This window comes from Rana temporaria, chromosome 2, assembly GCF_905171775.1.
Source record: "Rana temporaria chromosome 2, aRanTem1.1, whole genome shotgun sequence".
NCBI classification, from domain to species: domain Eukaryota; kingdom Metazoa; phylum Chordata; class Amphibia; order Anura; family Ranidae; genus Rana; species Rana temporaria.
In genome coordinates, this window is record NC_053490.1 from 468,358,455 (window position 1) to 468,380,020 (window position 21,566).

Genomic DNA, 21,566 nt, shown 5'->3' on the forward strand with positions numbered 1-21,566 from the left:
CCGTTTATCGGATGGTAAAATCGTGGTGTGAACCTAGCCTTATCCAAAAAAAAATAAAGTTTTTCGGCTATAGTTCTGACTGGGAAATTACAAATCTCACCCCCTGCATTGCTGCGTTAACTTCACTTTTGTGTAGGGTACAAATAAAAAAACAACGCTGTATGTGAAACCACCATCCTCATTCCTTGTACAATACAGGACTGAAAGTTGTTCTCAGCTTGCCTATATATTAAAGTTGATTTAGCGATTTAGTAAATGATCCCCCACATAAATGAAAATATTTTATGAGCTCGATATGCCGACGTATAATTATGGCAGACCAGAGACCAGAAAAGGATGTGAGTGAATCACAGCCCTGCCCTAAATACTGGGCACAGCAGAGCAAAGTCCGGCTCCAGGACGGAGTGGCTGGGCACAGCTGCAGTGCTGAGCGTGTTCTGCGGTCTGATAGGTCTCTGCTTGATCTCTGTGCAGAACGGTGCCAAACTATTTCACAACAAAACATTTGCTGCAGTTTGCCAACTCTTTGCCTTTTTGACCCAAAAGGAGGTGTCTGCCGACTCCAGTTCACTTTCCCTTTGCAGCACAAAATGCAGCAGCCACAGGGTTTTAAAGGAGACCCGTCAGTAAAAACCTCAACACACTAAACCTTGACTTTCATATGTATCAAAGCCAAGGTTTTCCTTTTTGCTATGGATAAAACCGGAAAGATCAGAACCTCTACCAGAGCTTTAGTGCTACCTGGGAACTTTCCTCTCTATTTGTCCAGATGGCAATCATCACTGGGATTGGAAACAAGAAAATCCATAACTTTGAGTTGTCAGTAAGCAGTAGGGATGAGCTCCGGCGCGTTCGCACAGTGCACGTGCAGAGCCCACCAGGAAGTCTGCACGGCGCTGCGCTAACCACAGGCAGGGAGATATTTCCCGATCTCTGCAGCCGAGCATCAGGAATATGTCTCCCTGCCTGTGATTAGCGCCGTGCAGACTTCCTGGCGGGCTCTGCACGTGCACTGTGCGAACGCGCCGGAGCTCATCACTAGTAAGCAGGGATAGAAGACAAATCTTCAACTGGGGGCAGTTCTTTCAGTGGCGATTGGCAAATGTCTAAGGCTGGGTTCACACCTATGTGAATTGGATGCAGGTTTCTCCAAATCCAATTTGCCTAGCAGGAAAATGTGATCAGCTCTCTATGGAGCCAGTTCACATATCTCTGGGGCGGCTGCGGAGCGCACTGTGCGTCTTTGGCTCCGTTTTGTCCCTGAAACGAAGAACAGGGAAGCACAGCATTCCTGTGCAATCCGCAGCCGGTTTAGGTGTGAACCAAGCCTTAAAGTAGCCATACATGGATCGAAATTTGGACAATTCAAAAAAAGAACAGTACAAATTTAGATCCATGTGTGGGCAGGCTAACTGTACAGAAGTCAATCATATCTACCTATGGCGGGTTTTTTCCAATCAGTGCTGCTGGCTATAACCAGCAGCACCGATCAGTGTATTCTGACAGCATGGAAGTCTCCCTGCTATCAGAATAAAATAACACAGCTGGAGGATTTCCCCATCCACATCGAATATGTTTATGGGGGAAATTGGGTAATTTTTTTTACGTTTATCCTGAATAATGAATAGGCTGTGGAAAACAAAATCTCTGTTTGGAGAGCTCTCCTGCCACTTCCTGTTGTGTCTTATAAGAGAAGTTCACCTTTGGAAATAGGTAATACAGGGAGAAGTTCCCTATACTAGCTGTCAGTTTGTGAAATCAGCAAAGTAAAAAAAATGTAAATTAAAAATAGCTCCCTGTAAGCCTTTCATGTGTCTAAAGCTGGCAATCTCCTTAAAATATACCAAAACTATGGACACACCTGAACCATCCATTCCATTTGTATCATATCAGACAGACCTTTGCACTACATAGTCCATGGTAGATCAGATTGTAGAAGTGTATGACTAGCTTAAGGCTGGGTTCGCATAGCAGGGGATTGTGACCGGCTCTCTATGGAGCCAGTTCACACATCTCCACAGTGGCTCCGTTGAGAATTGCACAGGAGTCCTGTGTGACTTTTGGTCTATTTTAGGTCTAATTCAGACCCGACACAGTGAATGGAGACGCACCCGACTCCTGCTCTGAGCCTGAGTGCTCTACGGTGTGAACCCAGCCTGAAAGTGGATGTAAACCCTCTCCTATACCCAGTGAAGTGAACATCAGGTGATACACAGGGATAAAACAAATTCCGGGCACTCACTGCGCATGCGCGAGCGCCGCTGTGCTCTACGAGTGGTCAGGTGATCGCCTGGGACCCGTCACGTGTCCCAGGCGATCGCCTACAGGGAGGGGCCGCCATAGGTAATATGACGTATTGCCTAAGCAGTCCCTGGGCAGAACGAAGAAGTGGGACAGGAAGTCCCACTCCTACCGAACACCCCCCCCCCCCAAAAAAAATGACATGCCAAATGTGGCATGTAAGGGGGCAAGGAGTGGTTTAAGCGAAGTTCCACTTTTGGGTGGAACTCCGCTTTAAGGCTTGTTGGGGATGGTGTTCGAATCCTGAATCCCCAAATAACTGGCAAGATAAAAAAAAATAAAAAATAAAAACAAAAAACAATGCAATATTATGTTTTGTGTTTGGGCCCTTTGACACGGGCGGACAACCGGTCCGTTTATTACAAGTCCGAAAACCCTATGGGCCCTTTCACACGGAGCGGATCCGTATTGATCCGCCCCGTGTGTGTCCGTCGGCTCAGCGGGGATAATCCGTAAAATCCCCGCTGAGCTGTCGGCGGACAGGGCGGTCCCCGCACACTGTGCAGAGACCGCCCTGTCTCTCCTCCGCTCTCCCCTATGGGGAATCGGACGAATACGGACTGTGTGTCCGTATCCATCCGATACGTTCCGCCAGACAGAAGAAAAATAGGGTTTTCTTCCGTCTGAAAAAGCCGATCTTTGCGGAGGCGGATCGTTACAGACGTTAGCGGATGCATCATCCGCCAACGTCCACAATCCCATAGGGATACATTACAAGTCCGTAAACGGACTTGTAAAAAACAAACCGTTCGTCCGCCTGTGTGAAAGGGCCCTAATTTTCTTCCGTCTGGCGGAACGTATCGGATGGATACGGACACACGGTCCGTATTCATCCGATTCCCCATAGGGGAGAGCGGAGGAGAGACAGGGCGGTCTCTGCACAGTGTGCGGGGACCGCCCTGTCCGCCGACAGCTCAGCGGGGATTTACGGATGATCCCCGCTGAGCCGACGGACACACACGGGGCGGATCAATACGGATCCACTCCGTGTAAAAGGGCCCGTAAGTAGAGGGTTTACTTTTATGTCGCAGAACAGACATTGGTTTTAAAAAGGATTTGTAAATTTCCAATAATATGAAGCTTTAAGCCCCATGTGAACTATGATTTAAGACAGGTCAGCTTTAACATGCACCTTTCCCCCGACAAGGAAAAGTTTGTACTATTCACAGCAATGCAATAATCCACGTAACAAATCATTCCGATGGCAATACTGAAATGATCAGACAAATATTCCTCTCCATTTGATTAGGAGTTATCCTGAATACTTCCTTTTCTGGCTTTGATGAAGCCGAGTACACAGAATACACAGGTTTGCAGGATGAATGGGGAGAGGCAGACAGAAAGCACACAAAAAAAAAAAAACACCTCTATAAAGACAGCCTATTATTTATAATCAGGAAACTGTGCCATATAATACAGCATGACTATAGTGCCCTGTGACAAGCCGGGACCGAAAATAGACACCACTAAATACACATAATGACACGTTCACCAAATTGTCCCTCAGGGTCCATGCAGCAAATGCAAAGTACAGCAGTTTCTGCTTTCATTGCCGGGGTGATGCCATAAAAAGGAGGCAAAAGCAGTATAAATCAGTTAAAGTGCAACTCCAGACAAGTGGAATTAGTGTCCTGCTAAAGCCATCTAGGAAACGGTGCAGCTCTCTAAAAAGACAAGTCCTTTCAATTCACTTATGTTAAATAATAAACAAACAGTTGTGCGCTTTTGAGCTAGGACTACACACGTGAATGTAATCCAAAGCTACTAATAACATTTAAACTCAGGCCTAATTAAACGTTAAGTTTAAAATAGGCTAAAATAGCCCGCCCGACACTTACCTTTCTGGAAGTCAGCCATCCTCCTTCCACGTCCCTCGATGTCTTCTCCCGCCTTCGATGACGCTTCAGCCAATCAGGTTACCGATAACCAGAACCGGTGAACCTGATTGGCTGAGACGCCTGTCAGTCTTATCCAAGGAATGCACCCCCCGTACGTCCCCTGGATAAGCATCCAGAAGGCTGAGGGCTGTACCCGGAAAGCCTATCAGAGCCGCTGGCTCTGATAGGCACTTCCGCACAGCCAACCTGCTGCCGTTATTCAGATGGCCGGCGCTCAAGGTCCGGCCATCTAAATAGACCAGCTGCCGGCAACAATAACAGATTCATGCAATGCATGAATCTATGTTATTGTAATCAGTGGCGGTGCGAGAGCCAGAGGGGGCGGCGCTCCAGCGCCCTCTATAGATGCACCGCCACTGGGTGTTACTATAGGCAAGCACGTTAGATCTTTGCAGAGAGGCCACTGCTTGTACACAGAGTAAAGCTGGCCATACACCTATAGATTATCTGCAGATTTTCTATGGTTAGATGGAAAAAGTGCAACAGATTTCTCCATGTACGCTAAACTGTGTGGATGGAGGAATCTCCCACTGGGCCAAGCTTCAGTATCTTGCTAGTCGGCCCCGCTGGCTGAAAGATGAAAAAAATGACTGAAGTTTCGATCGGGCCTTTTTCTGACACTTGATGCTTACAAGTTAAAAAATCTGTATTTTTTTTACTAGAAAATTACTTAGAACCTCCAAACATAAACACATAATTTATATATATATATCCAGAGACCATAGAGAATAAAGTGGTGGTTGTTGCAATATTTTATGTCACACTGTATTTGCGCAGCGGTCTTTTGGAAAAAAAATACACTTTAAAGCGGAATTCCACCCGAAAATGAAACTTCTACTTTACGTGCATGTGACCCCCTGACATGACACATTTGGCATGTAATTTTTTTTTGGGGGGGGGGGAGCGGATACCCCCTTTTTACCCACTTCCTCCCGGGGGCCCCGGAATGAAGTTCACCTCTCTCCCCTCCCTCTTGGCAATCATCTGGCATACGTCACAAGTCCCAGATGACTGCCCAGCCAGTCACGGTGCGCAGAGAAGCTTGCGCATGTGTAGTGCATCTCCGGGTGTAAAGCCACAGCCAGGCACCCACAGTGACAATGCCGGCGCTGGAGAGAGGAGGGGAGAGGAGCGAGGCTTTGTACGCCCGCATAGCTGGAACCTGGGACAGGCGAGTGTCCGATTAATAAGTCAGCAGCTACACTTTTTGTAGCTGCTGACTTTTATATGGGTGGTATTCTGCTTTAAGGAATAAAAAAATAAAAACAGTAAAGTTAGCTAAATTTTTTTGTATAACGTGAAAGTTGTTACCCACGAGAATCGTGATCTTTATTCTAAGCAACAAATTGTGGATTCTCATTTTAGCCAGAATCGTGTAGCTCTAGTGTTCTGATGGCTAGAGAAAAATCACACATGCAGCCATGCTATAAGGCCCCAAACACAAGGGCACCATTTAACCTTAGTAAACAGAAGAGCAACATATACAGCAAGCTTCACAAGGCATTTAATAAAAGCTTAAACAGGCATTTACGAAGCTCGTTAAATGCTTTGAGAGTGCTTGCCGAATCGAACCCGATGCTCTTCAGATTAGCTTTTACAAGCCAAGACTAGACAATGCCTGAACGCAAATTCTTAACCACCATAGCTAGGGAGGCATTCCGATCAATGTTATGGTGGGAAAAAAACACTGACCACCAACTTTTCAAGGGGCACTTGCCACGAATCACCATAAGGGAGCGCTAACTCCTGACCACAGAGTCCTGCAGGCTGTTCTGTGCATTACATGGTCCTGGCCCTCGCACTCTAAATGCTGCACTGGATACGCTACTGTGTTCCCCCGAGAATAAGCCCGGGTCTTCTATTAATTTTGGCAACAAAAGACACAGTAGGGCTTATTTTCAGGGTAGGTCTTACCATGTAATGTGCTGTCTTCTCTCCCCTTCTCCCTCTCTGCCTGCCAGGAATCCCCAGTATGAACCAAGTTAAAATGCTTGTAAAATCCTTTAATCCACTCTATTACAGTATTATATAATGTACAATGTGTGTGTTTCTGTAATATAATTGTGCCAAATACTTTTTTTTATAGCGCAGCTCTGCGCTTCTGTAACCCTCCGGAGCTCTCTTCCCCACAATTATATTACAAAAACACACACATTATATACTACTGAAATAGAGTGGATTATAGGATTTTACATGCCTTAAAAACTAGGTCTCATCTTCGGGGTAGGGCTTATATTTCAGCCCTCCTGGAAAATAACAATAGGTCTTATTTTCAGGGTAGGTCTTATTTTCGGGGAAACACGGTATGGCCTACGCTAAAATGTGGGGTTGCTTGTACTGTCCTGGTATTTTACAAGAAATGCAATTGGCAGGCTGAACTTTTTTTTCCCCCCTTCCACATTTTTGGTACTTTATCTTTTATATAGTATTAAAAAAAAAACCCAGTCGATATTAAACACCAAATAATGTCTCAAAAACTCATTTGGGCACAGTGTTGAATGATGGAGTAATTGTCAAATTATCACAGCATCAAAAACTAAAAACTAGACTATTAAAAAGGAACTGCAGTCTGCTCACATCATTTGTAATAAACACATCTTTGCCATTCTGAAGCTTCCCTCCAACCACTTTGCATATTATTTTATATATACTGTTATTCTGTACATGCCAAATATGCTGCAGAAATCTCCCTCCACCGAGTCTGGCTGCAACCATTTTAACTGTGGGCAGCTGAAGCTGCTGCCTGTTCACTTCCTGGATTTACACAGACACACAGAGCCATAACTCCAGCTCTGCAGCTATCGTTGGCCCCCTTATGACTCATCCCCCCTCCCTTCCTGGCAAACTCATGAGAGTGAAAGAGAGAGCTGTGCATGATGTCATACGCCTTGGCTAATGACCAGACAAGAAACAGGAAGTGGGCTGTATATGGTATTTACTGGCAGAAAAAAAATGTTTTACTATCCAAAGTTAAAACAAAAAGGCAGAAGATTTAATAGATGGAAAGATGAAAAAAATTGACTGAAGGTCCGCTTTAAGGAGTATTACTCAAGTGATTAAATAGCCTGACACTAGTACAAAAAGAACTGTCCCAGGTATAAAGGTGCAGACAACCAAGAGTTGGCTGCACATACATAAGGCAAATTTGTTAAAGATTTGTTACTAAACCCACAACAGTATAATCAGTCTGTATATGCAGTAAAGCATGCTTGTTATACTCACTGTGGAACCTAATGGGTTAATCCTCCACATTGTGAGAAAAAGCCGTTTGATTCTGTATTCTCTGATCCTCCCCTCCATTCACAGTCTCCAATCCATCTCCTGATAAGACAGGGTGTTTGGAGTCACTCCGCACATGCTCAGTTTTGTGTGTATTGCTGGAGAGCTCTTTATTTATTTTTTCTTGGGAGGGTGCATGTGATCAGCACAGGGCCAATCAGCACTGTCCAGACAGAGTGTCAGGGGTCCAAGTAGAATGAAAATTCCTCCTACAAGCTTTAACCAGACACTGATAGAAGTCACAAGACTGCTATATACTGCTGATGAGAAAAGGAATTTAGTAGTTTATATTTACTAATTGCATTTCCATGCTCTGTGTACTATGGGAGACCAGATATAGTGAATGCAGGGTCCTAGGTTTAGTAACACTTTAAATCTCAGGTAAAAGGTCCAACGCCTGCAGATGAAATCTCTTGATCGGAAGTGAAAAGCTGATTTCTATTTTATGAAATGTAAGGGCCAAGAAAGAATAAAATAGAGAAGTGGCCCCATGGGATTGTCGCCCCTAACACCCATTTGTTTAATTAATTACATTTTACTCTTAATAGAGGGCTATGATAATTGATAAGTACATGTCTCCCTATGGCTGCTTTGCTGGTTCTTTCTGTTCTGTGTTTCAGGGTGACAAGCTGCCTGCTGCTGTTAGGAAGATTCACCTCAACTGCAGAGCACCGGATTGGTGACAAATCCTTTGGCGGGAAACATCTAGCCAATAAGTGTAACCTTTTATTTATATCCTCTCCTGTTACTGGGAGGAGTCAGTATTTACCTCAGGTCTGTCAGCTGGACTCACCTCTGGATTCTCCTCAGCCTTTCTTCTGGATCTTTTGACCTGCTCTCCCACCCTCCCTCCCCCTTTATGTGGGTAATGTCGCCCACTTTGTGGGTGGACAGTCGTTGGTACGCTGTTACTTGTTTTATATAAAATAATACTGCTTGAGTCGTAGTGACTAAGCAAGTTGGTCTGTTATTGGTTACCAACAGTTTTGTTTGATATTGAAGGTCTATCTTTTTGGGTAATGTCGCCCACTTTGTGGGTGGACAGTGGTTGGTAAACTTGTATTTGGTTGGTATAAGATATTGCTGCTTGAGTCTGTTAATGGTTAACAGCGATTCTGTTTGGTATTAAAGGTTAAAGTTAATTTCATAATTAAAATTGTTTTAAACCCAATAAAGGGGCCACGGCCTAAACTTCTCCACAATCCTTGTTGTGTTTTTTATTTTATATTTAAGGTATGTTCTTATGGTATGATGGGTGTTGATGGGGTGTACAATCCCATAATCCCGTACAACCAATCACTTGGTCAGTCAAGGCGGTATGCTGTTGATACTTCTGCCAAAAGGAAGACAGAACAGAAAAGGGAGTCGTGCCTTTGGGTTCATCAATACTATGAAGACCTTTTGTGAGAGAACAGATTTGCTTACTAAGCATTACACTAAAGTTAGCTTCGTTATCACTGGATGCTATGATGTACATTTAGGTCTGTGAACACAAAAGTGTAATTTATAGCCCGCGATGACCTGCATCAATCTGCTAAGTATATGGAGCTCAGTCCCTGGAGTTATGTTGAATTTGCAGATTAACTTTACTGGAAACGTACTATAGAAATTGCTGTCAAACAAGCATTAACCCCCGTCCAATTAGCCGGGGGACTTCAGATATGTGTACACTTTGTGCAAAGAACAGCAACCCCTAACTAATGGCAAACGTTATAGATTTTATCTATAAAAATGGAAGAGATTGGCTCTGGACATTGGGCCATTCTAACTAAACTGAATTTAATGTCATATGCATTATAAAAAAAAAAAAAATGATTATATATATATATATATATATATATATATATATATATAAATATAAAAATGTCAATATAACAAAAGGAGAAAAAAAAAAAAAAAAAGCTCAGACTGGAAAACATATACAGTCCAGTAAAACCTTGGATTGCAAACATAATTCTGGAAACATGCTTGTAATCCAAAGCACTTGTATATCAAAGCAGATTTCTCCATAAGAAATAATGAAAAATAAAAAAATGGATTATAGAAATGTGATAGGTTGCGTAACCATAAAATGCCCATCCACAAACGGAAGCCTCCACAAGGGGATTAGAAGCAAAATCCAGCAGGAGCTACAGAGTATAAAAAAAGAAGAGAGGCGTCTCTTAAAGCGGGAGTTCACCCTAAAAAATTTTTTTTTAACATTAGATTGATGCGCATTTTTTCAAGGGGAATCGGGTAGTTGTTTTAAAAACGAAGCAGTACTTACCGTTTTAGAGAGCGATCTTCTCCGCCGCTTCCGGGTATGGGCTGCGGGACTGGGCGTTCCTATTTGATTGACAGTCTTCCGACGGTCGCATCTATCGCGTTACGAGTAGCCGAACTTCGGTGCGGCTCTATACGGCGCCTGCGCACCGACGCTCGGCTACTTTCGGAAAATCGTGACGCGATAGATGCGACCATCGGAACCCTTTCGGAAGACTGTCAATCAAATAGGAACGCCCAGTCCCGCAACCCATACCCGCAAGCGGCAGAGAAGATCGCTCTCTAAAACGGTAAGTACTGCTTCGATTTTAAAAATACTACCCGATTCCCCTTGACAAAATGAGCATCAATCTAATGTTAAAAATTCTAATTTCCGGGTGAACCTCCAATTTAAATCAGACATTTTCTGGTTCTCAAATTTTCCAACTGGAAAAGTTCTTGTCGGAAATTCCAATCGTCTGTATGCAATTCCGACGCTCAAAAATCCAACTGATGCTCGGAATCATTAATTTTTCTCGGCTCGTTGTACGTCACCGCGTTCTTGTTGGTCGGAATTTCCATTTGTGTGGCCGTGTATATTAGGGCTGCGCATCTTCACCGGTCTCACGATTCGATGCGATTACGATTATCAAGTCCACGATTCGATTCGATTCCGCGATGCATCACGATGCATCAAGATTACTGCGCACGGTTTTCTTCTGTTCTTAAAAAAAAATCTCTGCATGTAGAAAACTGTATACATAGCAGCCAACTTAAAGAGGAGCTCCAGACTGACCCCAAAATACTACAAGAGATGGACAGAGACGGCAGACATGATACTAGAAAGGATCAGAGACTGCGGCCATGATACTAGAAAGCATCAGAGACTGCGGCCATGATACTAGAAAGCATCAGAGACTGCGGCCATGATACTAGAAAGGATCAGAGACTGCGGCCATGATACTAGAAAGGATCAGAGACTGTGGCCATGATACTAGAAAGCATCAGAGACTGCGGCCATGATACTAGAAAGGATCAGAGACTGCGGCCATGATACTAGAAAGGATCAGAGACTGCGGCCATGATACTAGAAAGGATCAGAGACTGCAGACATGATACTAGAAAGGATCAGAGACTGCAGACATGATACTAGAAAGGATCAGAGACTGCAGACATGATATTAGAGAGGATCAGAGACTGCGGACAATGATACTAGAGAGGATCAGAGACTGCAGACATGATACTAGAAAGGATCAGAGACTGCAGACATGATATTAGAGAGGATCAGAGACTGCGGACAATGATACTAGAGAGGATCAGAGACTGCGGACATTGTCCCCATAACGACAATGTATTGCCAAACGACAATGTATGCCATGTCATAAATTATGGTTTATGTATGTCTTATTGTCTTAGTGATTGATTCACATCAAAACTTCATTGATACCTTTTTTTTGTATGATTTTTGCTTTTGCTCATTACTGCCACACACGTGCAATGCATGGCTGCATGTGTGTGGCAGTGATGAGCAAAAGCAAAAATCATACGAAAAAAAAGGGTATCAATTTCAAATCAATGAAGTTGTGATGTTAATCAATCACTAAGACAATAAGACATACATAAACCAGTGTGCCATCAATTGCTGCCAGTGTGCCAATGCCATCAATTGCTTCCAGTATGCCACCAATTGCTGCCAGTGTGCCCAAATTGCCCATCAGTGTGCCACCAATTGCCGCCAATCAGTGTGCCACCAATTGCTGCCAATCAGTGTGCCATCAATTGCTGCCAATCAGTGTGCCATTAATTCCTGCCAATCAGTGTGCCACCAATTGCTGCCAATCAGTGTGCCACCAATTGCTGCCAATCAGTGTGCCATCAATTGCTGCCAATCAGTGTCCCATCAATTGCTGCCAATCAGTGTGCCCATAAATTGCCGCCAGTGTGCATCCCCCCAAGTACCTGATGATGATGGTCTCCGACTCCTGTCACTGTTCTGCTGCCTGAAGTACTCGGCCGTGTCGGGTCTCCCACAGCAGCCTGTGCAGTGTGCACAGCGTGAGGTGAGCCAAGGAGGAAGGCTCCGGGGGTCGGGACCGGAACCGGGACCGGGGACACTCGCTCCACGTGTCTCTCGCATGCCGTCAGCGGGGGGCGGGAAAGGAGGCGCGGCGTCTTCGGCTGCATCAGCAGGGGGGCGGGAAAAGAGGCGCAGCTTAAGCCCACGGCTCCCTTAGCTGCATTGGCGGGGGCGGGAAAAGAGGCGCGGCTTAAGCCCACAGCTCCCTTAGCTGCATTGGCGGGGGCGGGAATAGAGGCGCGGCTAACGCCCGCAGCTGACGCCCACGGCTTCCCTCGGCTTCTGCTTTGAGACTCGAAAGGCCTTTAAAGCGGCGCGCAGGTGACGTCATCAAAAATCGATTAATGCAAGTCGTAGCATCGATGCAGCATCGTGGGTGGTCGAATCTCGATGCATCGATGCTACGATTATTTTCAACACCCCTAGTGTATATGCTACACAAGTTTGAGCCAACATTCCGTCGGAAAAAAAAATCCACGGTTTTGTCGGAAATTCCGATCGTGTGTACGCAGCATAAGTGTAGCAATATGGTTACATTTAATGAAGGTACAACATTTTGCAAATCACATGGTTTAAGAGAGGCACATCTAAGTACGCAGGCATCCAAGGGGAAAAGCTGTCCACATAGACCGTCGTCCTTACCGCCGGCTCTCACCGATGTCAGTCTGCAATCGTGACCGGGAAGACTACCCTGCAGTGGAGCGATCTGAATGTGTGGCTTGAACCGCTCGTGGAAGGGACAGGGTTGATGGCGGTGTGGAGGACGGTCTATGTGGACATCTTTACCCCGGTTGCCTGCATACTTAAATGTGCTTCTTTTGATCATCAACCATGCGAGTTGCTAAATGTTGTACCTTCATTAAATATAACCTTATTGCTACACTTGGAGGCGCCTCTCCTCTTTTATACTCCGTTGTGACATGACACTACTTGTATATCAAGACATCACTTGTTTATCAAGTCAAAATGTATTTGAAGATTGTGCTGGTCATGCAAAACGAGTTACTCTCAAACCAAAGTTTTACTGTATATAAAAAAAATAACTCATTAAATTGGAGTGACATTTTCTTACATCTCAATTTGAATAAAAATGTAATAAAAGTCCAAAAACTGCATTTTATATATTTTTATATATTTCTTGCTCAGCTATGTTTCAGAAGGAAAATGGAAAATCTATAAGCAACTGTAGTGCTTTTAGTGTAGTATTTCATAATGTGCTAGTATGCGATGCATACTAGCACATTATGCATTTGTCTTGCAGTTTTATTTTAAGTTTACAACGGCTTTAAAAACTGTCATTTTATAACTTCTGGAAATGCCAGGAAAAACTTGGCGGTGCCAGTACATCTTTGACGTTGTGCCAGTAAATTTCAACCTGGTAGTTTGGCAACACTGAGCACTAGACATCTCTCAATACCGAAGCTGGTGAAAGATTGGAAGTGGAAAACAGAATGCCCAATAATCCACATATTTTCAACTTCCTAGCAATGGACAGAAGTCAACTTTTCCCATTGGGGGACCTCTTCAATAGAGTAAAACACCTTTCACACCGACGCGTCAGTTGTTTTTGCAGCGCTTTTCCGGCGCTAGTGGGTTCATTTATTGTGACAACAGGACTTTAAAAAAATTGTAATAAAAAAAAAAGAAAATTTGTTTTGCAGTGCTTTCAAAGTTCTTTAAAAGGCGCTTTGGAATCACTGCACATTCATTTCAATGGGCAGGGGCATTTTGGGAGCGCTATTTATAGTGCTGCCAAGCTACCCCAAACATGCTGCTTGCAGGACTTTTCCTAAAGGCCTGCAAGTGCACCGCCCGAGTGTGAAAGCACACATTGAATTTAATGGGAGGCAGTTTTCATGCGCTATTTCTAGCGCTAAGCTGCCTATAAACTGCTTCAGTGTGAAAGGGGTCTAAGGTTGGTTCTGACGGTAAGAGAAGGTTCCCACACTCTCCATTTCATTCTCTCCCCCAAGAGACACAATGCAAAAAGCCAGAGATTTGCTAAGAGAGTGTCTGACAATCTGGTCCCTGTCTGGAGTTGAGAAATCAATACAGTCCTAGTCCCGAGAACACATTAATCCCATTCCGCTAACTTGACAAACCATGTTAGGTCAACACATCTTCTAACAATGAGAGGCAGCGTGTTCAGGAACAATACTGCAGTGTCCTTCCATACACCACCTATGGAATGTACATATTACGGCCAATGCATGCAATGATGGGTTTTTTTTTTTACATTATTTCCTCTTCAGTGTTATCTAAAACAGGGTTTGACAAATTTGCTGGGAATCTAAAAGGCAGCTAAAAAAGTTAGGAGCCAGAAAACGCACCCCGTCCCGACGAGCTTGCGCGCAGAAGCGAACACATACGTGAGCAGCGCCCGCATATGTTAACGGTGTTTAAACCACACATGTGAGGTATCGCCGCGATTGGTAGAGCGAGAGCAATAATTCTAGCCCTAGACCTCCTCTGCAACTCAAAACATGCAACTTGTGGATTTTTTTAAACGTCGCCTATGAAGATTTTAAAGGGTAAAAAAGTTTGTCGGCATTCCACGAGCGGACGCAATTTTGAAGCGTGACATGTTGGGTATCAATTTACTCGGCGTAACATTATCTTTCATAATATAAAAAAAAATGGGGATAACTTTACTGTTGTCTTATTTTTTAATTAAAAAAAGTGTAATTTTTCCCAAAAAAGTGCGCTTGTAAGACTGCTGCGCAAATACGGCGTGACAGAAAGTATTGCAATGATCGCCATTTTATTCTCTAGGGTGTTAGGATAAAATTATATATATATATATATATATATATATATATATATATATATATATATATATATATATATATATATATATATATATATAATGTTTGGGGGTTCTAATTAGAGGGAATAAGATGGCAGTGAAAATAGTGTAAAATGACATTAGAATTGCTGTTTAACTTGTAATACCAACGGCCACCACCAAGTTCACCTTACAGATTTTTATGCCAAGGTGAACTTACACTTTAAGCTTTGACAACAAGACCTGGAAGCGGATTGAACCAGAGCTAAAACCATATTTTAGTAAATAAACCCATAAGTGTAATTTCTGTCTCCTGCTTCATTCCTGTTATCAGCATGAATCACTTCGGACATGTTTTCTTGACACCAAGAAAAAAAAAAGCGACAAAGGGGGGACCTCCAGATGATTGACAGTCTCAGCTCTGTTCATGTGTGCTGTGTGAAGGGGGTGTGTCCCTTCCCTCCAATCACCTCTCAGAGCTCTCCTCACTGAGCTCTGTTGTGTGTGATTTCAGCTCTCCACTGCCTTTTTTTCTGACAGCTCAGACAAGATGTATAAATTCTGCACTTTGAACAGGTGTAGAGAAGACTGCAGATAAATAGGAACAACCTATACAGGAAGGTGTGTTTCATCTGTGTATCACCAGAGGCCAATATGTTAGGGTTTACATCCAAATTAACAGAAGTAATTGATCCTTCAGATACAAAACAATCTTGATCAATTATTTTATGTAGCAAAGAAAGCCGTAATCTATGGAGATGCTCCTGAGCCCAGGACAGCAAGCCAGTCCAGTATAACCGCCATTCCTCCTAATGTAAAAGCTGCATGCTTACATTGTGCTCTGTACAGAGAAAGCTGCAATGCCACTTTCTTCACATCCCCTTTATTATATATTTTACTGTCCGTCTGGCAGATTTACAAAGACTGAGATACAATTGCACGCAAATGTATAAAACCAGGCTCATTTGAATAGTCGGATTTTCTATACGAGAGCGGTGCAATATAATTAGCGTCAGGGTCCTGCGGTTCTATGGCATGGGTATCTCTGCCAAGCTTATAGTCTTCTACATTCACCAATAAGAAGACATTAAATGATGGAGATCGCTGAAACACAGTTATAATTATACATCCCCAGGATGTCTATAAACAGAATTAACTCCATTTTAATGAAATCACGATACACACACATGGATTCGGAGTACGCTCTGCTCATATCAAACACATGGGTTCACACCGGGACAAGGCCGATCAATACGCTGTATAAAGGTCCTGCAGGCTGCACAGCGACCAATCAAGCCACAAATTACAATCGTTCAGCTGTAAAGGCAGATGTGAGCAGCGAATCCCGCAAGTCACCAACCCAGGTAGGCGATCGGACATGAATCTCAGAGCGGAGGGGGTGATGGAGAAATGAAATATATAAGTCACAGAAAACATCAGGTTCACTCTATTTGATTTTATAAATATTTCCATTGTCATGTTCCCGGTGAGCAACGCAGGAATAATGATTCAGCCGCAGACGATTACGTAGCGCTATACAGCATAGCATGACACATACAAATTGAATTTTTTTCCACAATTTAATTGCCAGTTTAGCACTAAACATTACCTTGAACTCCCAAAAGGATGCTAATAGATAATAAAAATGAAATGTAGCATGCAGAGAGAGAGAGGAGGGATTGAATGATGCCAATGTTAGCGCTGAAAATCCGGGAAAATGGGGGAACTGCCACAGAACATCAAAGAATGGGGGGGGGGGGGGGGCATGCAGAGTAATGACAGTGATAGAAAAGAACAGAATTAAGCCAACCAAAAACTCAGGTTGTTGTTTTTTGCTGGCTGAAGGAAAAGGATTATAAGAGATTATATATATATATATATTCCTCTAACAACGCTATTAAGTACGAATGATCACATTTCTTGCTGCAGCTCCTGTACTTTGGCAGCCAGCTCCATTGGTTGTCAAGATACCTCCCCACGAAGCGCATGTGCCCTTGCCAGGGTGCGCCCCCCCCACGAGGCAAATGCGTCCTTGCTTGAGAGCGCCCCCCCACAAAGCGAATGCGTCCTTGCTTGAGATCGCCCCCCCACAAAGCGAATGCGTCCTTGCTTGGGAGAGCCCCCCCACAAAGCGAATGCGTCCTTGCTTGGGAGAGCCCCCCCACAAAGCGAATGCGTCCTTGCTTGGGAGAGCCCCCCCACAAAGCGAATGCATCCTTGCTTGGGGGCGCCCCCCACAAAGCGCATGCCCCCAAGCAGCGCATGCGCCCTTAGCCAAGGGCGCATGCGCTGCGTGGGGGGCGCACCCAGCCAAGGGCGCATGCGCTGCCTGGGGGGCGCACTTAGCCAAGGGCGCATGCGCTGCGTGGGGGGGCGCACCCAGCCAAGTGTGCCCCCCACGCAGCGCATGCGCCCTTGGCTGGGTGCGCCCCCCCACGCAGCGAATGTGCCATTGTTTTGAGAGTGCCCCCCACGCAGCGAATGCGCCTCTGCATTGGGAGTGCCCCCCACGCAACGAATGCGTCCTTGGCTGGGTGCGCACCCCCTGCGCAGCCGATGCGCCCTTGTAGTTCTCTCATTCACAGAATGCTATGAATGAATGAGGCGGCTATGTGGGCAGAGCCCCCCCATGGCTGCACTATTTTAAATTTGCGACAGCGGCTGCAGGGAGAAGATCCCCCACCCACTGTCACAGAGTAGGGGGAAAATGGTGATGCGGGGGGCAGGTCTGGAGCACGTTAGATATTACATCCGAATTATAGGTGTAATATGCTCTGAAAGATGAACTTATCCTTTAATGCATGTACATACATTTTAAAATTATGTTTCTGATACTTTTTTCTCCCCTGGACAGACAGGAGACATTGCTTGTCGCTGGCCAAAAATGCATGAACACACAAACGGTATGAAAAATGCAGATGATCATGTGTGAACCTAGGTATAGAAATCAGAGAGAAAAAAAAGAAAAAGGAGTAACCACACAAAAATAAATCTAAACCGGTAACAACAAATGTTTAAGATATCTTTAAAAATGTTCAGAACCCGTTAACATGTATATACTGTGGAGAAGATTCACCTACTGAGAGGAGCGCAGTGTATATCATCACAACGACAAAGGATTTCACTGGAAATAAATAGGGACACTCTGTAGACATGCTGGTCGGTTACTTGACTCTGGCCCTACCATATGTATGAATGGGAGTTAGAGACCTCAGATTGTAGGCTCCATGAGGGCAGCGACTGACATAAATGTACAATATGTAAAGTTCCACCTAAATAGTCAACACTATATAAATACTAATAAGAAATGACTACAGAATCCTTCAACGGGAGAAAACACCAATACTATGGACTCATACACCTTGGCAGATATATAAAATAATTGAATACATGTATATGTAGGTATACGTGCGTGTGTGTGTGTGTGTGTGTGTGTATGTATAGGTATGTGTTGTGTATATATAGTTTTTATCTCAGCTTGTCCTGCATAGTCTGCACTCTTCTGATCAGCCCCCCTCCAGTCTCCTGATGGACTGTGTATACAATGTAATGAGGATTATAGAGGTATATACTCTGTATACAATGTAATAATAATAGTAGATGGACTGTATATTGGATACAATGTAATGAGATATAATGGAGGTATACAATAGAGATATATACACTGTATGAAATGTAATGATAGTGGATGGACACTGTATATACACAATGTAATAATAGTGGATGGACTGTGTATTGTATACAATGTAATGATGATAATAGTGGATGGACACTATATATACAATGTAATAATAGTGGATGGACACTATATATACAATGTAATAATAGTGGATGGACTGTGTATTGTATACAATGTAATAATAGTGGATGGACACTGTATACAATGTAATAATAGTGGATGGACACTGTATACAATGTAATAATAGTGGATGGACTGTGTATTGTATACAATGTAATAGTAGTGGATGGACACTGTATACAATGTAATAATAGTGGATGGACTGTGTATTGTATACAATGTAATAATAGTGGATGGACACTATATATATACAATGTAATAATAGTGGATGGACTGTGTATTGTATACAATGTAATAGTAGTGGATGGACACTGTATACAATGTAATAGTAGTGGATGGACACTGTATACAATGTAATAGTAGTGGATGGACTGTGTATTGTATACAATGTAATAGTAGTGGATGGACACTGTATACAATGTAATAATAGTGGATGGACTGTGTATTGTATACAATGTAATAGTAGTGGATGGACACTGTATACAATGTAATAATAGTGGATGGACTGTGTATTGTATACAATGTAATAGTAGTGGATGGACACTATATATACACAATGTAATAATAGTGGATGGACTGTGTATTGTATACAATGTAATAGTAGTGGATGGACACTATATATACACAATGTAATAATAGTGGATGGACTGTGTATTGTATACAATGTAATAGTAGTGGATGGACACTATATATATACAATGTAATAATAGTGGATGGACTGTGTATTGTATACAATGTAATAGTAGTGGATGGACACTGTATACAATGTAATAATAGTGGATGGACACTGTATACAATGTAATAATAGTGCATGGATTGTGTATTGAATACAATGTAATAATAATAGTGGATGGACTGTGTATTGTATACAATGTAATGATAGTGGATGGACTGTGTAGTGTATACAATGTAATGATAGTGGATGGATTGTGTATTGTATACAAAGTATAAAGTGTAGAGAAGAAGGGGAAACAATGTAAGAAGAAGGCACACAGAGGAGGATCGGTGAGAAGATCGGAGTGTGGGTGATCAGGACCAGCTCTGTCCCGGAGATCTCCCCCCCTCCTCCCTCCATACAAAGCCCGGCACTCACCGTTCTGAGCCCCCGCAGCCCGGAGCAGCAGGCAGCCTGTAATGAGAAGGGCGATCTGCCTGCTCACCATCCCCCCGATCTCCATCCCAGCCGCCGGCAAGTTGAATGCATACTGGGGCCCCGCCACCTCCACACACAGCCGGGCTCAGCTCCGATCCATCTGCCGGGCTCCGATCACATCACTCAGCGGATCCCAGCAGATCCCCGTGCGCGCGCAGGCTGCAGCAAGCACAGGACTTCCGGCGCCGGGATCGCTGCGATCCGCTGGAGGGACTCCCTGTAACCCCTTCAGTCCCAGCCGCCGGCTCACCGCCGCAACAAGTTGTGTGTGCCCGAGCTGGCCGGGGAGTGGGGGGTTAACTGGGGGCGGGGAGCTGTGGGCGGACCTACCGTCCCCCGGGGATGCCAGTTTGGCGACTTTCCAGACACATTGGGCTACTTCACAGGACTGTAGTGAGGGTGTACTCTGCTCTGTACACTGTCTGCATGTTATTGTATGGAGGGGAGAACACATTACATGGGACATATCTGAGGGGCCCCTCACTGTCCTCATCCCAGGGGCCCCTCACTGTCCGCATCCCAGGGGTCCATCACTGTCCTCATCCCAGGGGTCCCTCACTGTCCGCATCCCAGGGGCCCCTTACTGTCCTCATCCCAGGGGCCCCTCACTGTCCTCATCCCAGGGGCCCCTCACTGTCCTCATCCCAGGGGCCCCTCACTGTCCTCATCCCAGGGGTCCCTCACTGTCCTCATCCCAGGGGTCCATCACTGTCCTCATCCCAGGGGTCCCTCACTGTCCTCATCCCAGGGGTCCCTCACTGTCCTCATCCCAGGGGTCCCTCACTGTCCTCATCCCGGGGGTCCCTCACTGTCCTCATCCCAGGGGTCCCTCACTGTCCTCATCCCGGAGGTCCCTCACTGTCCTCATCCCGGGGGTCCCTCCAAGTCCTAATCCTAGGGTTCCTTCTCTGTCCTAATCCCAGGGGTCCCTCACTGTCCAGGGGTCCATCATCCCAGGGTCCCTCACTGTTCTCATCCCAGGGTTCTCTCTCTGTCCTCCTTTCAGGGGCCCCGCCCCCTTACAGTCCTCATCCCAGGGGCCCTTCTCTGTCCTCATCCCAGGGGTCCCTCTTTATCCTCTTCCCAGGGGTCCCTCTCTGTTATCATCCGAGTGGTTCTTCTCTGTCCAGATCCCAGGGGTCCCTCACTATCCTCATCCCAGGGATCCCTATCTTCCCTCATCCTAGGGGTCCCTCACTGTTTTCACCCTGGGGTCCCTATCTGTCCTCATCCCATAGGTCCCTCTCTGTCTTCATTTCTGGGCCTCTCTCTGCCTTCAATTCAGGGGTCCCTCCCGAACTTTATCCCAGGAGTCCCTCTCTGCTGTCATCTTAGGGACCCCTCTCTGACTCTATTCCAGGGGTCCCGCTCTGCAATAATCTTGGTGGTCCAAAATACAGGATTATTAATGACTTTTTCTCCAATTTAGATGATAGCATACAGCAGACCTGGGCAAACTACGGCCCGCGGGCCGTATACGGCCCGGCAGACCTTTTAATCCGGCCCCCGGGAAGTGTTGCCAATAGGGTTGTCCCGATACCGATACCAGTATCGGTATCGGGACCGATACCGAGTATTAGCGGTACTCGTACTCCCGCTAATACCCCCGATACTAAAATACAATACTTCGCCGCCGCCGCCGAAACCGCGGCGGGGAACATTACAGACAGCGTTCGTTTGAACAGCTGTTTTCCCCGCCGCGCATAGACACTCCCCCTTGGACGGATCTGTCCAATCGCGAGCAAGGGGGAGTCACATAGACACTCCCCCTTGCTCGCGATTGGACAGATCCGTCCAAGGGGGAGTGTCTATGCGCAGCGGGGAAAACAGCTGTTCAAACGAACGCTGTCTGTAATGTTCCCCGCTGCGGTGATAACAGTAGGTACGGGGGACAATGGCTGCTGTATGGGGGACAATGGCTGCTGTACGGGGGACAATGGCTGCTGTAAGGGGGACAATGGCTGCTGTAAGGGGGACAATGGCTGCTGTACGGGGGACAATGGCTGCTGTACGGGGGACAATGGCTGCTGTAC

The 21,566-nt window shown here is 45.0% G+C and overlaps 1 protein-coding gene across 1 annotated transcript in view; it reads right to left on the reverse strand.

Annotated features, from left to right (window-relative positions):
* The window catches only part of DCBLD2 (discoidin, CUB and LCCL domain containing 2), a 134,906-nt gene extending 115,210 nt beyond the window's left edge, over positions 1–19,696 (reverse strand). The window contains exon 1 of the mRNA XM_040338703.1: positions 19,474–19,696. Within this exon, the coding sequence (XP_040194637.1) occupies positions 19,474–19,558 (85 nt within the window). The 5' untranslated portion in view covers positions 19,559–19,696. The remainder of the gene's footprint in view (positions 1–19,473) is intronic.
* Positions 19,697–21,566: the final 1,870 nt, after the last annotated feature.